General features: G+C 48.6%; 1 protein-coding gene across 12 annotated transcripts in view; it reads left to right on the top strand.

Annotated features, from left to right (window-relative positions):
• The first annotated feature begins 1,314 nt into the window (after positions 1–1,314).
• ZNF605 (zinc finger protein 605) overlaps positions 1,315–21,500 on the top strand; it is a 31,053-nt gene continuing 10,867 nt past the window's right edge. The window contains exons 1-6 of one of the 12 annotated variants that reach the window (XM_009182108.4): positions 12,086–12,568; positions 12,971–13,046; positions 13,089–13,109; positions 13,381–13,557; positions 19,816–19,936; positions 20,194–20,286. In XM_009182108.4, the coding sequence (XP_009180372.2) occupies positions 13,543–13,557; positions 19,816–19,936; positions 20,194–20,286 (229 nt within the window). In that variant the 5' untranslated portion in view covers positions 12,086–12,568; positions 12,971–13,046; positions 13,089–13,109; positions 13,381–13,542. The other 11 variants (XM_031650963.1, XM_031650962.1, XM_031650964.1 and 8 more) reach the window with 11 other exon arrangements.

The following is a 21,500-nucleotide window of genomic DNA, read 5'->3' as shown; positions in this document are numbered from 1 at the left end:
ACTGGGCAAGACTCCGTCTCAAAAAAAAAAAAAAAAAAAATTAGCTGGGAGTGGTGCTGGGCGCCTGTAATCCCAGTGACTCAGGAAGCTGAGACAGGAGAATCGCTTGAACCCGGGAGACGGGAGGCGGAGGTTGCAGTGAGCTGAGATTGCGCCATTGCACTCCAGCCTGGGCAACAAGAGCAAAACCCCATTTCTCACAGGCTCCAAATTTACTAATATAGAATTGAGCTAAATATTATTTCACAAATACTTGAATTTGGTCTTTATGGCCATTCCAATTTTTTAAATTGCCAATTGTGTGTTTCCTGTTTTTCCCCATTTTTATGTAAAAATTAATATGCTTTTATGGGTTTTTTTGACGGAGTCTCACTGTCTCCCAGGGCGGACTGCAGTGGTGTGATCTCAGCTCACTGCTCCCGGGTTCAAGCAATTCTCGCGCCTCAGCCTCCTGAGTAGCTGGGATTACAGGCATGAGCCACCACACCTGGCTAATTTTTATATTTTTAGTAGAAACGGGATTTCACCATGTTGGTCAGGGTGGTCTCGAACTCCTGACCTCAGGTGATACCCCTGCCTCGGCCTCCCAAAGTGCTGGGATTACAGGCGTGAGTCACCGCCCCCGGCCTGGCAAAAACCTTTTTTTTTTTTTTTTTTTTTTTGAGACAGAGCCTTGCTCTGTTGCCCAGGCTGGGGTGCAGCGGCGGGATCTCGGCTCACTGCAACCTCCGCCCCCCGGGTTCAAGCGATTCTCCTGTCTCACTGGGATTACAGGCGCCCAGCACCACTCCCAGCTAATTTTTTTTTTTTTTTGAGACGGAGTCTCGCCCAGTCGCCCAGGCTAGAGTGCAATGGCACGATATTGGCTCACTGCAACGCGCGTAACACTAAAATTTACCTATATTACTTACAGCTGTGATGTAAAATGGAAAAGAAGCCGGACGCAGTGACTCATGCCTGTAATTCCAGCATTTTAGGAGGCTGGGGCAGGAGGATCATTTGAACCCAGGAGTTGGGAAACCAGCCTGAGGCTGCAATGAGTGGTGATGGCACCACTGCACTCCCCACTGGGTGACAGAGCGAAACCCTGCCTCCAAAACCAAACAAACAAAAAAACAAGGAAAAGATGCAGAGGCGTCCTCCTGGAGGCGCCTTTAGGTTCTCTCACAGACATGTTGGGCCAGCACTGCTGGCTCCATCCTAGATTTCTTCCAGTCCTCCCCAGTTACCCGCCAGGCGGCTTCTCCAACCGGAAACGTCCTAGGGCGACCCCGGCGGGTGCACCGCGGAGCCCCTCGGGAAGTGTAGTTCCAGCGCGAGCGGCACTCTGGTAAATGTAGTTCTCTGCGCGTTCACTTCCGCGGTGGGGCCGTGTCCACCACGGCACTGCGAGGTCCGAGGGGTAAGGGAGTGTGCAGCGGGGGCGGGACGACTAGGCGGCGGGGCTGGAGGCGGGCTCTGTGTCTGCGCCGGGGGTCGCGGTGACCCCGCTGCGGACCGGCTAGCGGTGACCCCAGCGCGCCAGAGCTGGCTGCCGGCCGGGGCCAGAAAGGCCTGCTGGGCGGCCTGGGCGCATGCGCGGACGGCGGGCCTCGGGCGGGGCCCTGGGGGCGCGCGGGGGTGGGAGGCAGCGGGCGGGGTGGGGGCTGTAGGGCGGGCGCCGGCGGGGCGCTGAATGTGGGGGTCGGGGGAGATTTGGGGTCAGCTGGGCGGTTCACTGGCGGCCTATGGAGGTCCCTGTAGACTTGGGGTGCAGCGCGGGCGGGGCAAGGGGACGCGAGGCTGCTCTTGGCCCTAGGGGAGAGGGGCCCCTGGGAGGCCGTGTGGAGGATGTGTCTGCAGCGATTAGGACTCTGCTGATCAATGATGTGGATGCCTTGTGGTGAGCACTGGAGGCCAGCGGGGTGAATGATGAGGCTTCTGCGGGGTCTGCTTGGGAGGGTTTAGGGGCTCGCTTGTGTGGGTTCCATTGACGGAAGCCTGCCGGCTGTGACAGTGTTGAATTTCGCCAGAGCCTTGTGCTCCTGGAAACAGTGAAGGCTGAGGCATTTCCCACGCTTTTGGGTTCCAGGAGATGACTCGCTGCAAAGACCCCCCTTCCCTATATGATTTAGGTCAGCCTCCAGGATGCCCCTTGTTCACACAGACCCGCCACGTTGCTGGCGCTTGCCTCATCAGTGACTGGCTGAACTCCACTGAGCGGTCGGAGCAAAATGTTCCTTAACCAAACTTTAGCTAAGCTTCTTTCCTTTCCCCATTTTCTTGAGCTTTGGCCCATCCCCGGCCTGAGCCAACACGCAGCCTCGGCAGAGAACAGGCTGGCTCAGGGTCAGGCTTCCTCTGCTTTGCTGTCTGGTCGCGCGAACCTCCACCTCGCTTGGCAGGCCTGGTCTTGGCTACCCCTGTTCACGTCTCTCTATGAAAGAAAATCCCTTTTTGCTTTGCAGAGATGCACGTGAGTCTCGTGGCTTCGGGATTCTTCCCAGAAGCCCCTTCCCCTTCCCAACCCTCTTCCGCGTCTTTTTCCACCACTTCCAACAACCTTTCGGAGCCGTCTTTGCTGTGTCCAGTTGCATGTTTTATTTGACAGCTGAATAACGGTGGTTGCTGTTTCAACGCGTCTCCAATAGCGGAGGCGAGTGTGGGGTGGCCTGTGCTGGCGAGTGGCTGGGGTTGGTTTCTGTGCTTGTGTTTGGGGATCTTATGATTGAAGCACTAGGAATGGGGGCTCTGTGTGTTTGTGACAAGGGAGTCTGGATGTAAGTTAATGGTGGACCCGTTGCAGGTTGTGAGTGCGTGGACAACGGGGTCGTACTTGGCGTCGTTGGAGCGGCCTGCGGGGTCGGCATTTGTGCACAGCCCCACAATCCCTTTCCAGGTGGTGTCTGGGAAGGGCTATGGGAGTGTCAGTGAATGCTCCAGCATGGAGTGGACTAGAGAATGGGATGTCATGGGGCGAATGCTTGGGGGCCCCAGGGATAAGGGATTAGGGATCCCTTGGCATTGAGTGACGGGTCCAATTTAGGTGGTCTGTGGCGCAAGTCTGAGAATGTCAGTTATTGGGGAGGGGCTCTGTGAGCGCGTGACCTGGGCACCTGATAAAGTGAGTGAATGGAGACCGGTGTGTTCGTCCCGCGACAGAAGCCCCTTCTCCTCTCCTCCCCACCTCACCTGCAGGGGTGACTGAAGCCCCTTCTCCTCCCCTCCCCACCCTTCTCCCCCCCCCACCCTTCTCCTCCCCTTTCTACCCTTCTCCTCCCTTCCCTACTCTTCTCTTCCCCTCCCCGCTCCCCTCCCCACCCTTCTCTTCCCCTCCCTCCCCAGCTCACCTGCAGGAGTGTCTGAGTTCTGTGGGGATCCTTTGGGACTCAGTGTTTGGGGTTTCAGTCTGTGATGATTCTTAAGTGGGGTTTGGGGGTGCTGGTGATTATGGTGTCTGGGCATCTGTATTTAAAAGCCGTGTGGGAGTCACTGGGGTCCAGTCATCAGTTGGGCCTGTAGGGATGACTCTGCCTGGCCCATGGGGTCTATGGTGTGACATAGGAATGGTAAACGCCAGGTGAGTGTCTGGGGGCCTGTGGAGGATTAGGAATAAAAGGTCCAGTGTGCATCGTTGAATGGGGATTGTTTTGTTGGCTCGTGCCCTGTGCATTGGCTTTGTTATTTGAGGGTGTTGGAACCAGGTGAGAAGGAGCTTGTTTGTATCAGTGACCGGGTACCAGAGATGACTGAAGGACTGATGGGGTGGGCAGTGAAGTCTGTGAGGAGGAATGATTGGAGGGCTTGGGAGTTTGATGTTTGGGATGAATGCCAAGCATGCATGCAAGTGTCTGTGATTGATGTGTGGGTGGGTGAGGGTGAGAAATTGGGGACCCTGTGGGTGTCAGTGAGAGGGAAGCCTGGGAGCATAATGGTTTCTTTGCCATTTGCGGTGAATGTGGAGTTCGAAGTTAGTGGCCTTGGCGCGGTGGCTCACGCCTGTAATCCCAACACTTTGGGAGGCCAAGGCTGGCAGATCACGAGGTCAAGAGATCCAGACCATCCTGGCCAACACGGTGAAACCCCGTCTCTACTAAAAATACAAAAATTAGCTGGGAGTGGTGGTGGGCACTTGTAGTCCCAGCTACTCAGGAGGCTGAGGCAGGAGAGTTGCTTGAACCCGGGAGGTGGAGGTTGCAGTGAACCGACATTGCGCCACTGCATTCCAGCCTGGTGACAGAGCAAGACTCCATCTTAAAAAATAATAATAATAGGCCGGGCGCGGTGGCTCAAGCCTGTAATCCCAGCACTTTGGGAGGCTGAGGCGAGGGTGGATCCACCCCGAGGTCAGGAGATCCCGAGACCATCCTGGCTAACAGGTGAAACCCCGTCTCCTACTAAGAAATACAAAACCTTGGGCGGTGGCAGCCTGTAGTCCCAGCAGCTACTGGGAGGCTGAGGCAGAGAATGGTGAACCTGGGGCCGAGGCTTGCAGTGACTGAGATCAGCCACTGCACTCCAGCCTGAAAAGCTGACAGAAGGGCTGTCACCAAATAAATAAATAAATAAATGTGGCAATATTAGTTAGTGGCCTTTGGATATCTGTGATTAGTTGTCTGGGAGCCAATACTGTGCCCAGTCTGTGGAGTCAGTGGTTAGGTGTTTCTGGAGGCTGTTGTGGGGCCACTAGAGTTACCACCTGGGGGCTTTGTTGATCACTGGGGAAACCATAGCATGTGTCACTGAAAGCTCTGGAGGCGGCCTCTCAGGGAGAGATACTGAGTGGCCTGTAGAATTAAAGCCGTTGTGGTTCTGTGGAAGTGATGGGGGCACATGGGTGAGTGGGAGTGGAGTTTATGGGGTTCCGTGGTTGTGTGGTCCGGAGGTCTGTGAAGCAGGCCTGTTGGATCCAGTGATCTGGGGACATCTTGGGATGTGGAGCTGGAGAATTCTCAGGTGGTCACTGTGAGTGACTGGGGGACTTGGGACGCTGGAGGTTGGCATGGGCTTGTGGCTGCGGAGTTCAGTGGTTCGTGTCTGGGGTGTGTGTGTGTGATTGAGGCCCTCTCTGGGACTTGGTAATCCAGGGGCCTGGGAGGGCTATGTTGGTGGGTCTGGAAGCAGATCCGAGTGCGTATGGTTGTGAAGCCTCTCGTGTGTGACAAGTCTTTTTGCCCTTTGGCCCTCTCCTTGTAGCATGGGACCGTTGATCAGTGACTACTCTTTTTACGTGATTATTTCCTTTTTAAAAGTTCTCAGTGACCCCGTTGGCTTTCAGGTCTTCTCCTTGTAGAATTTTCCCCTTGCTGGTTGTACCTCCTGGGCCTCTTCCATCCCTCCTGATGACCTCTGGCTCCTCCGCCCAAGACCTTTGCATCTGAGGTGCCTGGGTGGTATGGTCGGCCCAGCCCTCGGTGGTAGGCTCCTCCTGCTTCAGGCTGGCTAAGCACCTCTCCTCCACAAGCCTCTCCCGTCACAGAGAGAATGTCTTCTGTCCATCCATCACTAGGTCACGATTTAAAATTTCCCTTTTGAGACAGAGTCATGCCATGCTGGAAGTGCAGTGGCGTGATCTCAGCTCACCTGTTCTCGGGTTCAGTCGGTCTCCATGTGTGGGATTACAGGCACCACCACCATGCCCAGCCCAGTATTTTAGCGTGAGATGGGGTTTCACCATGTTGGCCAGGCTGGTCTCGAACTCCTGACTTCAAGTGATCTGTCCACCGCCTCAGCCTCCCAAAGTGCTGGGATTATAGGTGTGAGCCACCGCGTCCGGCCCACAGTTAAAATTTCTTCTGAGCGCTCACAGTCAGAAATCATTTATTTACTTGGCTGTTTCCCTGGAGGGCAAAGACGCCGTACATCCTGTTGAGTGGTCTTTCCCATGGGTGCAGAGCGGTGCCTGGTGTGTAATAAGAATTCAGCAAATGCTGCTTTCCTAGCGGGTAAATGAGACTGTGTGTGATGCATGCATGAATGTGTGTGTGATGTGTGTGTGAACATGTGTATGTAATGAGTATATATGCGTGTGTGTGAAACTGTGAGGTCTGTGTGTGGGAATGTGTATTGTGTGATGTACGTATGAATGTGTGTGTGTGATGTTTGTGAGTATATGTGTGTGATGTATGTGTGTATTTGTGTGGTGTATGTGTATGAGTGTGTGTGATGTATGTGTATGAGTGTGTCTATGAGTGTGTGCACGTGTGATGTATGTATCAGTGTGTGTGTGTCACGTGCCTGTGTGGTGTATCAATGTGTGAGTGTGTGTGCTTTTCTGTGCATGTGTCATGTGTGTTGTATGTGTGTGTCATGTACGTATTATCGGTGTGTGTGCGCTGTATGTCAGTGAGTTGTGCATGTCTGTGTTATGTGGGATGTATGTGTGCATCAGTGTGTGTATCTGTGTGTGTGTGTCTGTGATATGTCTGAGTGTGTGTGTGTACGTCTGTGTGTATGATGTACATGTGCATCATTGTGTCAGTGTGTGTCTGTGTCTGAGTGTATCTGTGATGTATGTACATCAGTGTGTGTGTACATGTCTGTATATATGATATATGGACGTGTCTGTGTGCATGTCTGAGTGTGTATATGTGTGAGGTACATATCTCTGTACATGTCTGTGTGTGAGTGTGATGTACATATGTGTGTGTACATATATGCATGTGTGATATGCATGCGTATCTGTGTGTATGTGATGTACGTATCTGTGTGTGTACGTCTGTGTGTGTACATGTGTATCTGTGTGTACGTGTGATGTACATGTGCGTCAGTGTATCTGTGTACATGTCTGTGTATGTGTGATGTACATGTGTATCAGTGTGTGTGTACGTCTGTGTGACGTACGTATCTGTGTGTGCGTACGTGTCTGTGAGTGTGTGATATACGTATCAGTGTGTGTGCTCGTGTCTGTGTGTCTGTGATGTATGTATCAGTGTGTCTGTGTGTACATGTTTGTGTGTGATGTACGTGTGTATCAGTGTCTGTGCGTGTCTGATGTACACGTGTATCAGTGTGTTTATGTGTCTGTGTATGTGATGTACATGTCAGTGTGTATGTACGTTTGTGATGTACGTATTAGTGTGTATGTGATGTACGTGTCTACGTGTCTTAAGTGTGTGTATATATGATGTATGTATCAGTGTGTGTGTACATATCTGTGAGTCTGATGTACGTGTGTATCAGTGCGTCTGAGTGTGTCTGTGTGTATGTGTGTATGTGTGTGTGTGTGTCTGAGTGTATGCGTGATGTACATATCATTGTGTCTGTGTGTACATGTCTGTGATTTACGTATCAGTGTGTCTAAGTGTGCATGTCTGTGTGTACGTGTGTGTGCATCTGAGTGTGTGATGTACGTGTGTATCATTGTGTCTGCACATGTCTGTGTGTGATATACATGTGTATCACTGCATCCGAGTGTGTGTGCATCTGTTTGCGTGTCTCTGTGTACGTGTATCTGTGTGTGTGCCTCTGAGTGTATGTGTGATGTACATGTGTATCATTGTGTCTGTGTGTACATGTCTGTGTGATTTATGTATCAGCGTGTCTGAGTGTGCATGTCTGCGTGTCTGTACATGTGTGTGTGTAATATCTGTGTGTCGTCGAGTGTATGTGTGATGTACATATCATTGCGTCTGTATGCGTCTGTGTGTGTGATGTATGTGTATCATTGTGTCTGAGTGTATGTGTGCATGACTGTATGTGTCTGTGTATACGTGTGTATCACTGTGTGTCGCGTCTGTGTGTGTGTGTACCTGTCAGTGTGTCTGTATTAGCCCTAATGTCTACGAGAGTATGTGATATGCGTGTGTATCAGTGTCTGTGTGTATGTCTGTGTGTGTGTGATGTACTATCAGTGTGTCTGTGTGTGATATGCGTATCATTGTGTGTCTGTGTGTACGTCTGTATGTGATGTCGTGTGTATCAGTGTGTCTGTGCATGTCTTTGTGTAATGCGTGTCTGTGTGTACCTGTATCTGTGTGTGTCTTAAGTGTGTGATGTACATATGTATCAGTGTGCCTGGTATGTGCATGCCTGTGTGTATGCGTGCATTTGTGCACCTGTAATGCGTGTGTGTGTGTATACACGTCGTCTAGCTAATGCTGGCATGTCTGTGTGTGCACGTCTGTATGTGTGCATCTGTGCGTCTGTGTGCGCACGTCTGTGCATGTCTGTGTATGCCTCTACGTGTGTGCATCTGTGCATCTGTGTGTGCGCATATCTTAGTGTGCATGTCTGTGTGTGTGCCTGTCTGTACGTGTGCATCTGTATGTGCGTCTGTGAGTGTGTGCGCATGTCTGTGTGCATGTCTGTGTGTGCGTGTCTGTATGTGTGCATCTGTGCGTCTGTGTGTTCGCATGTCTGTGTGTGCGTGCACTTGTGTATCCGTGTGTGGAGTGAGAGGTTTGGTGTGAATGTGAGAGCAGGGGGATTAAGTACTCAGGATTCTGAAGCGGGAGGCCAGGTGGCTGCTTTTGGACTCAGGACAAGACATTCCCTTTGCTGGAGAAGCAGCTGGAGGAGGTCCCTCCGCATTCACTCAAAAAGGGTTCGAACTAATTTGAAGCTTCCAGGAGGCCGGGGGGACCCTGATTTCAGGGACCTCAGGTTTGGGTGCCGGTAACTATGGGGTCTCTTTATAGTCAGGGCTCCTCTCTGGGCCTCCTAGACGGTGGAACCCCTGAGCTCTGTGCCGCGAGCCTGAAGGAGCTCTTGGGCGTCTGAGGAGGAGCTGCGTCTTGGATGCCAATCTCTGGGCTCTTCCAGGATGTTTGTTCTCAAGAAATCTGCTCTAGCCACAAGCCCCAGCCCTTTCTGGACAGAGGAGTCCCCCTCAGAGCCTCTGACCTTTATCTCCACTTCCTGTGAATGGGCGAAGCCACGCGCTATGCCTCTCCTTTCCCGCCTTTTCTAGGAATTCCTCCTGCCTCAGTGTCCTTGCTCTGCCGTTAACCACGGCTGGGGTCAGAATCCACAGTCTAGCCAATCTTTCCAAGAGGGACTATGGTTGTTAACTGTCCCTGCTGACACTGGGACCTGTCTCCCCTCCCTGGCCTGAGTCTTACCTTGATTCTCTTGTGGCAGAGAGGAGGCGTAAAGGCTGAGGTGGAAGGCAGAGATAAGTAAGCCGGGAGGCGGAGGCTTGTAGTGAGCTGAGATCTGGCCACTGCACTCCAGCCAGGCTGACAGAGCCAGACTCACGTCTCAAAAAAAAAAAAAAGAAGTGTGTATAGGCAGGGGGCCAATTGCAAAGTGGAGGCTGCAAAGGCCCAGAGTTCTGGTCTCCCTCTGTTTGTGGAAATACAATCATAGATCTGTGAAACCAAGCGTTCAGAAATGGTGAAAGGGAGCAGTGCGTCCTACGTGTAATCTATAGCAGTGGCGGTTTAAATGAATCTCCTTTGTGCTCAAACAGCGTATTTTTAACTTATCGGAGAGTAGCTAGTGGGAGCGGGCTTAACTAGGAACCTGCACGTCTGGCCACATTCCAATGCTTCAGAGGAGTGTCTTTCTCCTTAAACACAGCGTTCATGGATAAGAGAGCAAGTCTCGCTCAGAACATGGGAAAATAATGGCAATAAGAAGGCATTCCTCCTCAGAGGCCTCTTGTGGCTTTCCACAACTTATTGTCCCATATTTTTATGGCCAGTTAATACAAGCACCCCATATGCCTTTCCACCCACAGATACCAGGCGTGAGCTACATTGGTCTCTGCCTCCTGCTCCCTGCAGGTGCCAGGCGCGAGCTACACTGACGTCTGCTCCCGCAGGTGCCAGGCGCGAGCTACACTGACGTCTGCTCCCCGCAGGTGCCAGGCGCGAGCTACGCCGGTCCCCGCCTCCTGTGCCCTGCAGGTGTGGATGCCGCTGGCTGTGCACCGTGGGGTTCCTGAGCGTGAGGTCACCTGGGAACTGCCCTTGTCTAATTCTCAGCCTGCCTCTGGGGTAAGTGGGAGACTGCACAGAGGGGTGGCGTCTGCCTCTACTCTTTTTTCTCAGTTGCCCTGGGGAAAAACCCGGCCATTTGCTAATATCCAGTCCTAACTTTCCTCCCTCATTTGAGGCAGGGGAGTGGACACTTCAGTCACTGCTTACTCTGTTTCTGTGGGACAGTGAAGACAGACGAAGATGAGAAAAGGCCCTTGCTGTAGGTCTTCTCGCTCAGTTTACCTCACTTTCTGGAAAGGTGCCGCTGGCCTTGTGCCACTCAATATCTTCCTGGCTGGCTGATTAGCCCCTTGCCTGTGGGGCCCTTGCCGTGTGCTCGGGAGTCACCTGCTTCAGCCCTGGGAGCTTCGGCGCTGCTTGGCAACCATTCCTGGGCCACGTGGCCTCGCCCCGCAGGTGTAGACGGTGATTGCTGGACAAATGTTGCTTGGCAGGATTGTTATGTAAGGTAGATTTTCGGTTCCTCTTGTCCGCAAGTTTACAGGAAACTTTTTTTGGACATTTCCTTTCAAACTCATTCTGTTGAAGGAAAGAGCATCCCTGTGCAGCCGCATGTCCTTGAATTTCTTTGGCTCTGACTCCATGTGTGGCTTAATCTAAGTGGCCTGGTCCATGGGCAGTGAAGAAATTTAAAGTGTAAGCATTCACATGCACCAGGATGTGGTACTTCTTGAGTTCATTATGCTTATTTTCAATCTTGGTCAGTCTTTTCCATCTTCTGCCTAAGATGATATCTTTTGTGCAGTTTGTGGTCTTTGAAAAAGTTTTAAAAATAATGGTTATACTTAGTTACCTGATTATTTGGCCTGTTGGGGAAATAAACCTAAAATATGCCAACCCGGAAGACCTCTCCACACAAGTAGAAAATAAAGAAAAACAGTTTTATTATTGAATAAAAGTTCGACGAGGCCAGACACGGTGGCTCACACCTGTAGTCCCAGCACTTTGGGAGATTGAGGCCAGTGGATCACTTGAGCCCAGGAGTTCAAGGCCAACCTGGGCAACAAGGCAAAACCCCATCTCTACAAAAACTACAAAAATTAGCTGGGTGTGGTGGCGCACACCTGTGGTCCCAGCTACTCAGGCGGCTGAAGTGAGAGAATTCACGTGAGCCCAGGAAGGTCGAGGCTGCGGTGAGCCAAGATCATGCCACTGCACTCCAGCCCGGGTGACAGCAAGACCCTGTCTCAAAAAAAGAATGTGGCCAGGCATGGTGGCTCACGCCTGTAATCCCAGCACTTTGGGAGGCCAAGGCGGGTGGATCACCTGAGGTCAGGAGTTCGAGACCAGCCTGGCCAATATGGTGAAACCCCGTCTCTACTAAAAATGCAAAAAATTAGCCGGGCGTGGTGGCAGCGCCTGTAATCCCAGCTACTTGGGAGTCTGAGGCAGGAGAATCGCTTGAACCCTGGAGACGGAGTTTGCAGTGAGCCGAGATCATGCCACTGCACTCCAGCCTGGGCTACAAGAGCAAAACTGAGCCTCTTAAAAAACAAACAAACAAACAAACAAAAAACGGGGGTGAATCTCTTTCTCTGTTTGGTATGAGGGAAAATTAGAGTTTTTTCTTCCTTTTAAATCTATATTTGCTCTTCCAGGCCTGTGAGCTCACGTTCCCCTCGGGGTATCAGCTGCTCCCCCACATCGTCTGGAGGTGCGTGCTGGGGAAAGGCTGAAGGCCATGCTTTAGTCTCTGAAACTTCTGATGATTTGAAGCAGCGGAGCGTTCAGGGGCCCAGGACCAAGGGGAGACCTGGAAATCGTGCCCCCTCTTCCAGCTGTGAGCTGCCCCCATTCCGGGCAGCTCGTGAGTTGACACTCCCAGCCCTGGGATGCTGGAGGCAGGAGGTCAGAAAATACCCAAAGAACAGCTGCAGCCCTTACCCCTCCATGATTCCTCGGTTCTGCAGGGATTGGGGTCTGCCTCAGGTACACCTTGGAAACCAGCAGCCTGGGCTGTTACTGCTGATTTCTGAAGACAGTGCAGGCGGTAGCTGTTCCAGTGTGAACTGGGGAAGAGGCAACATAAGACACTCCCTGCCTTGTGTCTTGCTGCCCCCTCTGGCTCCCATCTACTGTAGGCTGCAGCCAGGCCCTGCTCAGCCTCAATCCCATGCCTCAGCTTCACCCTGCGTCTGCGCAGGGGCGTCTCTTTTTCTTTTTTTACTCTTATATTAGTTCCTCTGATCTATGTTTTCCTTTTGTTCCTGGCTGATTTGGGGGTAGGGAGCCAGAACCCCAGGCTGATTCACCATCTCCATCTAAAGGCCATTTTCTGTTTACCACCCTGCCTAGAAATAAGTTGCATTTTACTCTGTAGCACTTAACACAAATAACTTGATTTAGGTACCTCCAGGAAATATTTCTGCGGAATGAATAAGCCCTCATTGCATTTCCAGAGCTGCATGGTGTCTGTGCTGAGCAGTTCAGTGTGGGGTGCTCCTCTGGAGGTGTCTGAGCAGCTCGGCGTAGGGGTGCTCCTCTGGAGGTGCTGGGCAGTTCGGTGTGGGGTGCTCCTCTGGAGGTGTCTGTGCTGAGCAGCTCGGTGTGGGGTGCTCCTCTGGAGGTGTCTGTGCTGAGCAGTTCGGTGTGGGGTGCTCCTCTGGAGGTGCTGAGCAGTTTGCTGTAGGGGTGCTCCTCTGGAGGTGCTGAGCAGCTCGGTGGGTGGCCTCCTGGAGGTGGGGGTCTGAGCAGCCTGGTAGGGGTGCCCTCTGAGGTAAAGCAGCAGTTCGGGTGTAGGGGTGTTCTCTGGGAGGTGCTGGAACAGTCTGGGTGTGGGGTGCCTCTGGGAGGTGCTGGCAGTTCAAGGGGTGCTCCTCTGGAGGTGTGCTGGAGCAGTTCAAGGGTGCCCCTCTGAGGTGCCTAAAGAGTAGGTTCGGGTGTAGGGGTGCCCTCTGGAGGTGGCCCAGCTGAGCAGCCTGGGTGGTGGAGTGCTCTGGAGGTGCTGGGCAGCCTCGGGTGTAGGGGTGCTCCTCTGAGGTGCTGGAGCAGCCTGGGTAGGGGTGGCCCCGAGGTGCTGAGCAGCCTGTGTGGGTGCTCCTCTGGAGGTGTCTGAGCAGCTCGGTGTAGGGGTGCTCCTCTGGAGGTGTCTGAGCAGCCCGGTGTAGGGGTGCTCCTCTGGAGGTGTCTGTGCTGAGCAGCTCGGTGTAGGGGTGCTCCTCTGAGGTGTCTGCTTGAACCAGCCGGGTGAGTGGTTTCCATCTGGCATTTATGGGTGGAGCCAGGGTGGTTAAGTTCAGTGTGTGCTGCAGACCTGGCCTAGATGCAGGTCAGACCCGATGGAGACATGCCAGTAGCTCACATTCCACCCTGCTTCCCACCTGCTAGCCCTGATGTGAACCTACCCAACGTCTAGTTTGAGGCTTTAAATAATCTGAGCTCCCAGCAAGAGAACACCAAGATTTAGGTTTCCAAGTTAATTAGATCATCTAAAATAAAATGTCTACTGCATCCACAGGCAGTAACCCTCTGGAACTAGACAATTCATGTGAGATAAGAAAGAAGAGCCCACAAGACCAAGAATGCATTCTCAGTTTACAGACCACTGACCAGAGACCACTCCAGGGTGTCAGGACTAAGAGAAGTCACAAAACAGCGGGTTTCCCAAGAGCAGTGGAAAATGATCCAGTCACAGGTGGGTTATCGGTTTATCCTATTTTGTGGATGTGATGAGGCTTATGGAAATCTCTGCAACACACAGAAGGGTCTAAATACATTTAAATAAGAGAAAATATAAGCTTGGGAAAGAAGATGTCAAAAGAAGCGCATAGTAGATTATAGAATCATACAAAAGTCTCAGCTGGGCATGGTGGCTCACGCCTGTAATCCCAGCCCTTTGGGAGGCCAAGGAGGGCAGATCATTTGAGGCCAGGAGTTTGAGACCAGCCTGGCCAATATGGCAAAACCCCGTCTCTACTAAAAATACAAAAATTAGCCTCGTAGCTACTCGGGAATCTGAGGCATGAGAATCACTTGAACCCAGGAGATGGAGATTGCAGTGAGCTGGGATTACATCAGTGCACTCCGGGGTGACAGAGTTAGAAAAAGAGTCATACAAAAGTCTTAAAGTTGGAAGAGATCAATAAGAAATGGGATCCTGCCGGGCGCGGTGGCTCACGCCTATAATCCCAGCACTTTGGGAGGCCGAGGCGGGTGGATCACGAGGTCAGGAGATTGAGACCATCCTGGCTAACACGGTGAAACCCCGTCTCTACTAAAAATACAAAAAATTAGCCGGACGTGGTGGCAGGTGCCTGTAGTCCCAGCTACTCAGGAGGCTGAGGCAGGAGAATGGCGTGAAACCGGGAGGCGAAGCTTGCAGTGAGCCGAGATCGCACCACTACACTCCAGCCTGAGCGACAGAGCTAGACTCTGTCTCGAAAAAAAAAAAGAAATGGGATCCTTCCCTATTACAGAATTGAACTGCAAGCTTTTCTCAGGTATTCCCAGAAGCCATAACAGAAGGAAAAGTAGGGATAGTTAATGTGGTTTCCTCTTATCAAAAGGGCAACAGAGTGAGATTCTGTCTCAAGAAATAAAATAAAAATAAAAAAACAAATGGGATCATGTATGTGACCTTTTGACAGTGGCTTTTCTCACTCAGCATACCTTTGAGATTCATTCATATCTTGTCGGCAGTTTGTTCCTTTTTCTTGGCATGTGATTCCCTTGAATACTATCCCATGTATGGATGGGCCACAGTCTCTATCCATTCACTCATTGAAGGACATCTTGGTGGCTTCCACTTTTTAGCAGTTTTGAATAAAGCATTCATCTCCATGTAGGTTTGAACATAAATTTTCAGGTGAATGTAAGTTTTCAGTTCACTACTTGAGTACACGCCTAGGAGTGGGATTGCTGGGTTGTGGGGTAAGTCTGTGTTCAACTTTGTAAGAAACTGCCAAAATGTTTTCCAAAGCTGCTGTACATTTTACATGCCCACCACAATGAATGAGAGTTGCTGTTGCTCTGAATCCTCACTGATATTTGTCAGGTGTGTGTGTGTGTGTGTGTGTGTGTGTGTGTGTGTTTAGTTTTAGCCTTCTAATAAGTACATAGTAGTATTTCATTATAGTTTTAATTTGCATTCACCTTTTGACATGATATTGAACATCTTTTCCTATGTGTACTTTCCATCCATGCATTTTCTTTTCTTTTTTTTTTTTTTTTGAGTCAGAGTTTCACTCTTGTCGCCCAGGCTGGAGTGCAGTAGCACAACCTTGGCTCACTGCAACCTCTGCCTCCCGGGTTCAAGCAGTTATCCTCCCTCAGTCTCCCCAGTAGGTAGGATTACAGGTGTGCATCACCACACCCAGCTAATTTTTGTATTTTTAGTAGAAATGGGGTTTCACCATGTTGGCCAGGCTGGTCTCAAACTCCTGACCTCAGGTGATCCTCCCGCCTCGGCCTCCCAAAGTGCTGGGATTACAGGCGTGGCATGAGCCACCACGCCTGGCCACCATCCATGTGTTTTCTTTGGTGAAATGTCAAGATATTTTGCTAATTTTTAAAATGGGATTATTTTCTTATTAATAGTTCTTTATATCCTGGATATGAGTGCTTTAGCAGGTATGTAATTTGCAAATAATTTTCTCTTAGTCTGTGCCATATTTTCTATTTCTCTTAACATTGTTTTTCACAGAACAAAAGTTCTTAATTTTGAGAAAGTCCAATTTATCAAATATTTTTCTTAAATTGATCAGGCCTTTGGTGTTGTATCTAACTCATTGCCAAACCCAAAGTCATACAGGTTTTCTTTGGTTTTATTCTAAAAGGTTTATAGTTTTTTATGTTTAGGTCTGTGGTCCATTTTGAGTTAGTTTTGATATAAGGTGTGAGGTATGTGTTGAGATCTCTTCTTTTGCTTATGAGTATAAAATTATTCTGACATTATTTGTCACAAAGACTGTAGAATTGCTTTTTGTACTTTTGTGACACAATTGAGTATATTTGTAGGGGCTTATTTTCGAGTTCTCTGTTCTGTTCCATTAACCTGTGTTTTTATCCTTTCACAAATTCCATCCTGTCTTAATTACTGTGCTTGTACAGGAAATCTTGAAATCAAGTAATGTGAGTCCTTTTATGTTTAAACTCTTTGGAACATAAATGTGCCTCTTTCATAGGCAGCATGTAGCTGGGTTGCTTTATAGTTTCCATTTCTGTTATTTTGCTTCATTATGAATTTCTTCTGGTCTGTCTTCCAATTCACTTATTCCCTCTTCATCTTTTTCTAATCTACTCTTAAGCCCTTCCGTTGACTTCTTAACTTTACTTACTATGCACTTTATCTCTAGGAGTTGTATTTCATTCTTTTTCAAATCCGTTTATTCATTTGTATAGTCTTCTGATTCTTTTTCATACTTTCATTAGCATCTTTTATTTCTTTGAATATATTAAATGTATTTATTTTATATTCTGTGCTGACAGTTCAAATATCTCAAGTCTTTTATACCTCTCCTGTCTTTTTTAAAAATTAGATTTCTCAGGCCGGGCAAGGTGGCTCACGCCTGTAATCCCAGCACTTTGGGAGGTGGGCGGATCACCTGAGGTCAGGAGTTCAAGACCAGCCTGACCAACATGGCAAAACCCCATCTCTACTGAAAATATAAAAGTTACCTAGGCGTCGTGGCGTGTGCCTGTAATCTCAGCTATTCGGGAGGCTGAGGCAGGAGAATCGCTTGAACCCGGGAGGCAGAGGTTGCAATGAGCCAAGATCGCATCATTGCGTTTCAGCCTGGGCAACAGAGTAAGACTCCATCTCAAAATAAATAAGTAAATAAATAGATTTCTTTTATTTTTTATTTTATTTATTTATTTTTTGAGATGGAGTATCAGTCTTGTTGCCTAGGCTGCAGTGCAGTGGCGCGGTCTCAGCTCTCTGCAACCTCCGCCTCCCAGGTTCAAGTGATTCTCCTGTCTCAGCCTCCTGAGTAGCTGGGAATACAGGCGCATGCCACCGTGCCCAGCTAATTTTTGCACTTTTAGTAGAGACTTAGTTTCCCCGTGTTGGCCGGCCTGGTCTTGAACTCCTGACCTCAGGTGATCCGCCCGCCTCAGCTTCCCAAAATGTTGGGATTACAGGCATGAGCCACTGCACCCAGCCAATTTTTTTTTTAATGTGTGCATTCTGGTTTCTCTTTTACTCTGTATTCATTTTTCTTGAACCTTTATTTGTGAGAATTATTTGGATCTCTTTCTCTAAATAGAATTTGCATTTGATTCTGCTGGATGCCTGAATGCACGTCATCCTCAAAAACACTTTAGAACTCTGTGCTTAAGGTTTTTGCAAAACACATCTATACTGGAGTTCAGCCCATACACCCATATAAATCTAGCTTGTTATAATTCTCAGGGACAATTTCTGACCTCTTTGTGTAACACTAACATTTGAGGCAAGAAATTAATTTTCTTTGATTTTTAGTTTTCATTTACCCACACACAGAGTACTCCTTGTCTTCCAGCTTTATGAAGGAAAGTAACTCCCCATGTCCTTCATGCTCATTTGTTCTGCCTTCTCCTTTCTTCTATGTTCCTTGTAACTGTTGGGACAGGAATGTTCAGCAACTTACCCGAGTCCAAAATGATCTGGCCTTGGCTTTAATTCCCTCAAGTTTCCACTTTCCCCTTTTAAAGATATTGTGGACCTTTCCCACCGCTGCCACTCCCACTTCCTCCCTTATATTCCTGAACTTTCATCCCTGAGAAAACACACTCTGTTTCCATTGCCTTTGCTCACTGTTGCCTTGAGTGTGTCCTTTTTCCTCATCCCCCTCTGTGACCAGGACTTTCTAAAGACCCTTCATAAGCCTTACTTCTTTATAGCACCTGAGCCAGTGTTGTCAAATCCAGTGTTTTTATCCCTGTTTTGTCTATATTCTGTAAATGCTAGTTTCATAGTCCTGTAACCTTATTCACTCTGGCCTGAAGGGTACTTGAGAACATGATATTTTTCTACTCATTTTTAAATTTCTGATACGTGTTATGGTTCCTGGAATCTTTTTTCTTTTCTTTTCTTTTCTTTTTTTTTTTTTGAGATGGAATCTTGCTCTATTGTCCAGGCTGGAGTGCAGTGGCGCAATCTTGGCTCACTGCAACCTCCACCTCCAGGGTTCAAGGGATTCTCCTGTCTCAGGCTCCCGAGTAGCTGGGATTACAGGCGTGCACCACCAAGCTTGGCTAATTTTGTATTTTTAATAGGATGGGGTTTCACCATGTTGGCCAGGCTGGTCTCCAACTCCTGACCTCAGGTGATCCACCCGCCTCAGCCTCCCAAAGTGCTGGAATTTCAGGCGTGAGCCACCGTGCCCAGATCGTTCCTGGAATCTTAATTGCTCGATACGTGTGTTTTGGAAGGTACTGAAATAGCTGGCCAGTTGTTCTTACTTGGGAGCAGAATCGCTCCCAGAGGGAAGACAGTGGTTGTTTGTTTGTTTGTTTTGTTATTTATTTATTTGAGATCGTCTCGCTCTGTTGCCCAGGCTGGAGTGCAGGGGTGCAATCGTGGCTCACTGCAGCCTCCATCTCCCAGGTTTAAGTGATTCTTCTGCCTCAGTCTCCCTAGTAGCTGGGATTACAGGCACCCGCCACCATGCCCAGCTAAGTGTGTGTGTGTGTATTTTTAGTAGAGATGGAGTTTCGCCATGTTGGCCAGGCTGGTCTTGAATTCCTGGCCTCAGGTGATCCGCCCACCTCAGCCTCCCAAAGTGCTGGGATTACAGGCGTGAGCCACCATGCCCAGCCAGTGACTGAGAGATATTACTGTCATTAGCAGACAGAGGCCAGGCATGCTGAAGGGCTTAACTGCATGGGACAATGTTGCTTAGCTAAAATTGGTTCTCAGATACCAGCGGCACCTTCTTTGAGAACCACTGTATTGTTTAAAGACAACCTATTCTGGTTTCTTGTTCAGTGGATAGGTAGATGGATGAATGAATTCACAATGATAAATATTTTTAAGCTGGGTGTGGTGGCTCATGCCTGTAATCCCAGCACTTTGGGAGTCCAAGGCAGGCAGATCACGAGGTTAGGTGTCCAAGATCAGCCTGGCCAACATGGTGAAACCCCGTCTCTACTGAAAATACAAAAATTAACTGGGCGTGGTGGTGGGCGCCTGTAATCCCAGCTACTCAGGAGGATGAGGCAGGAGAATCATTTGAACCTGGGAGGCAGAGGTTGCAATGAGCCGAGATCACACCATTGTACTCCAGTCTGGAGTACAAATATAAAATATATATTATATAAAATATATATATTATATATTTTTTAAACATTTCTTGCTCAAAGCATAATTCAAGATTATTTTATATTATGTTATATTATATTATATTGTATTAGTTATTCATTATTGTGTAACAAATTACCCCAAACCTCAGGGGCTGAAAACAGCAAACATTGATCTCACAGTTTCTGGGCTTAGGAATCTGCCAGGTGCTTCCCAGTTGGTTTCAGTTGAGGGTCTCACATGGTGCAGTGATGAAGGTGTTGAGAAGGGCTGCCGTCATCTCAGGGTGCAGCGAGGAAGGAGCTGGCTCCTCCAGGCTCGCTCAGTGACTGTTGGGAAGCCTCAGTGCCATGGCACATGAGCTTCCACGTGGCGACCTTACAACACAGCAGCCAGACTCCTCCAGAGAGAGAGTGCCCAGGATAGAAGTTGCATTTCTTTCTAACCTAGTCTTGGAAGTGGCATCTCATCGTGTTCCCCTGTTCTGTTCAGGAGAATGAGTCAGTGAGTCCAGCCCACAGTCAAGAGGGGAGGATTACGCAAAAGCATGAATACCAGAGTCAGAGGTCACTGGGGCCATCTTGGAGGCCGCCTACCACAAATACAGAAGCAAGTATTTTACAAGACCAAGTGAGAACCACTTCAGGTTTAACAGGGATTGTGCTTTTCCAGATATCATTTGAGGATGTGGCTGTGGATTTCACGTTGGAGGAATGGCAGCTACTTAATCCTACTCAGAAGAACTTGTACAGAGATGTGATGTTGGAGAACTATAGCAATCTGATTTTCTTGGGTAAGAACATTCTTCTTCTTGAGTAAGAACATTCTTATGTAACTTACGGTATGGCCAGTAACTGTTTGGCCTGTGAGGTGTTTGTTGATTTTGGACGTAAGTTTTACATGTCAAAGATTATTTGACTTTTATACTAAATTGAAAGATTTTCGTTCACTTGCTTTTTATTTCACAGCCTTTGTAATAAAACATTCTTCATATTTAAGACTCTTAGCCCAAGCAGTTAGGTCCAAGTCCTCTGTGTTTCCAATCGACAGGTTATCAAATTCTCAAACCTGATGCAATTTTCAAACTGGAACAACAAGATCCATGGATAATAGGTCAAGAAATCCTAAATCAAAACTTTTCAGGTGAGGAATAATCAGGTTTATGAGATACAGTGAACATTTAATCTCTGGTTTTTGATGACAGGTGGGCACTTTTAAAATGTTGTTTATAAAACTGTTTAAAGTTCCTGAATCTTTAGAATTCACTCAAGATTGGTGACATGAGTTCTTCATGATTTTTAACAGATGTGCTCCATAACCTGTTCTCCACATCGGGATGTGTCTTTTCTCTATGGAGTTTATGATGAAATGTATCCATCTTATTCAGTGGCACAGATTGATGGCCATTTAGAACCCCACTTTCTTGGTTAAGGCTCTCTTTATGAATTCATAGTTTTTTTCTTCTTTTAGATAACACTGATTGCCTTTGAGTTTATTTAAACTTAAACTTTTAATTTATTATTTTTCTTCTTTCCTGTAATTTGATATATATCTATTTTAAAACCACAGAGAGTAGAAGATGAACCCACTGATACAGAATGAAGATCTAGGCCGGGCGCAGTAGCTCATGCCTGTAATCCTCATGCTTTGGAGGTTGGGGAGAGGGCAAGGCACGATAGTCATGTAAGGCCAGGAGTTTGAGACCAACCTGGGCAGCAAAGCAAGACCCCATGTCTACTACTACTACTACTACTAATAATAATAATAACTTAGCCAAATATGCTGGTGTGCACTTCTAGTGCCAGCTACTTGGGTGGCTGAAGTGGGAGGATTGCTTGAGCCCAGGAGCTGGAAGCTACAGTGAGCCACGGATGTGCTAGGCAACAGAGTGAGACCCTGTCTCTAAAAACAAAAGCACATAAAAAAACCCTAATACTTTAAACATAGTAAGGAGATTTTGCTTCTTACCTTCCTCTGTACAGACTAAGGATTTTCAAGTCAGTTCCCAGTGCATTTTTCTGGTACATTTGATGTTTAACTTCTCTAAAGCTTCTCTCCCATCCCATCACATAGTCAGGTGGGTTTAAGTACCTGTTACCTTTATGTTGAAGAACCTCGTGGTATGGGAACATCTTATCTCTCCATTTATTTTTCTGTGCACAGAAGTCATTATTAACTCCATTTTGGCTAGATTCTTCCTCACTGCTCTTCTGAAATGTTTCTCTGCATCTGTGCCTTTGATTATGGTACAGTTTCCCCAGGTAGACTTCACGTTCAGCTCTTTTCTTCAACTCCAGTGAATGTTCCTCGACTCACAGCTTTTTCTGAAATCTCTACCCATGTAGCATCTATAATAT

The sequence above is a fragment of the Papio anubis genome, chromosome 9 (assembly GCF_008728515.1).
Source record: "Papio anubis isolate 15944 chromosome 9, Panubis1.0, whole genome shotgun sequence".
Lineage (NCBI taxonomy): Eukaryota > Metazoa > Chordata > Mammalia > Primates > Cercopithecidae > Papio > Papio anubis.
The sequence above is the reverse complement of the archived record's forward strand: the minus strand, read 5'-3'. Positions and strand labels throughout refer to the sequence as shown.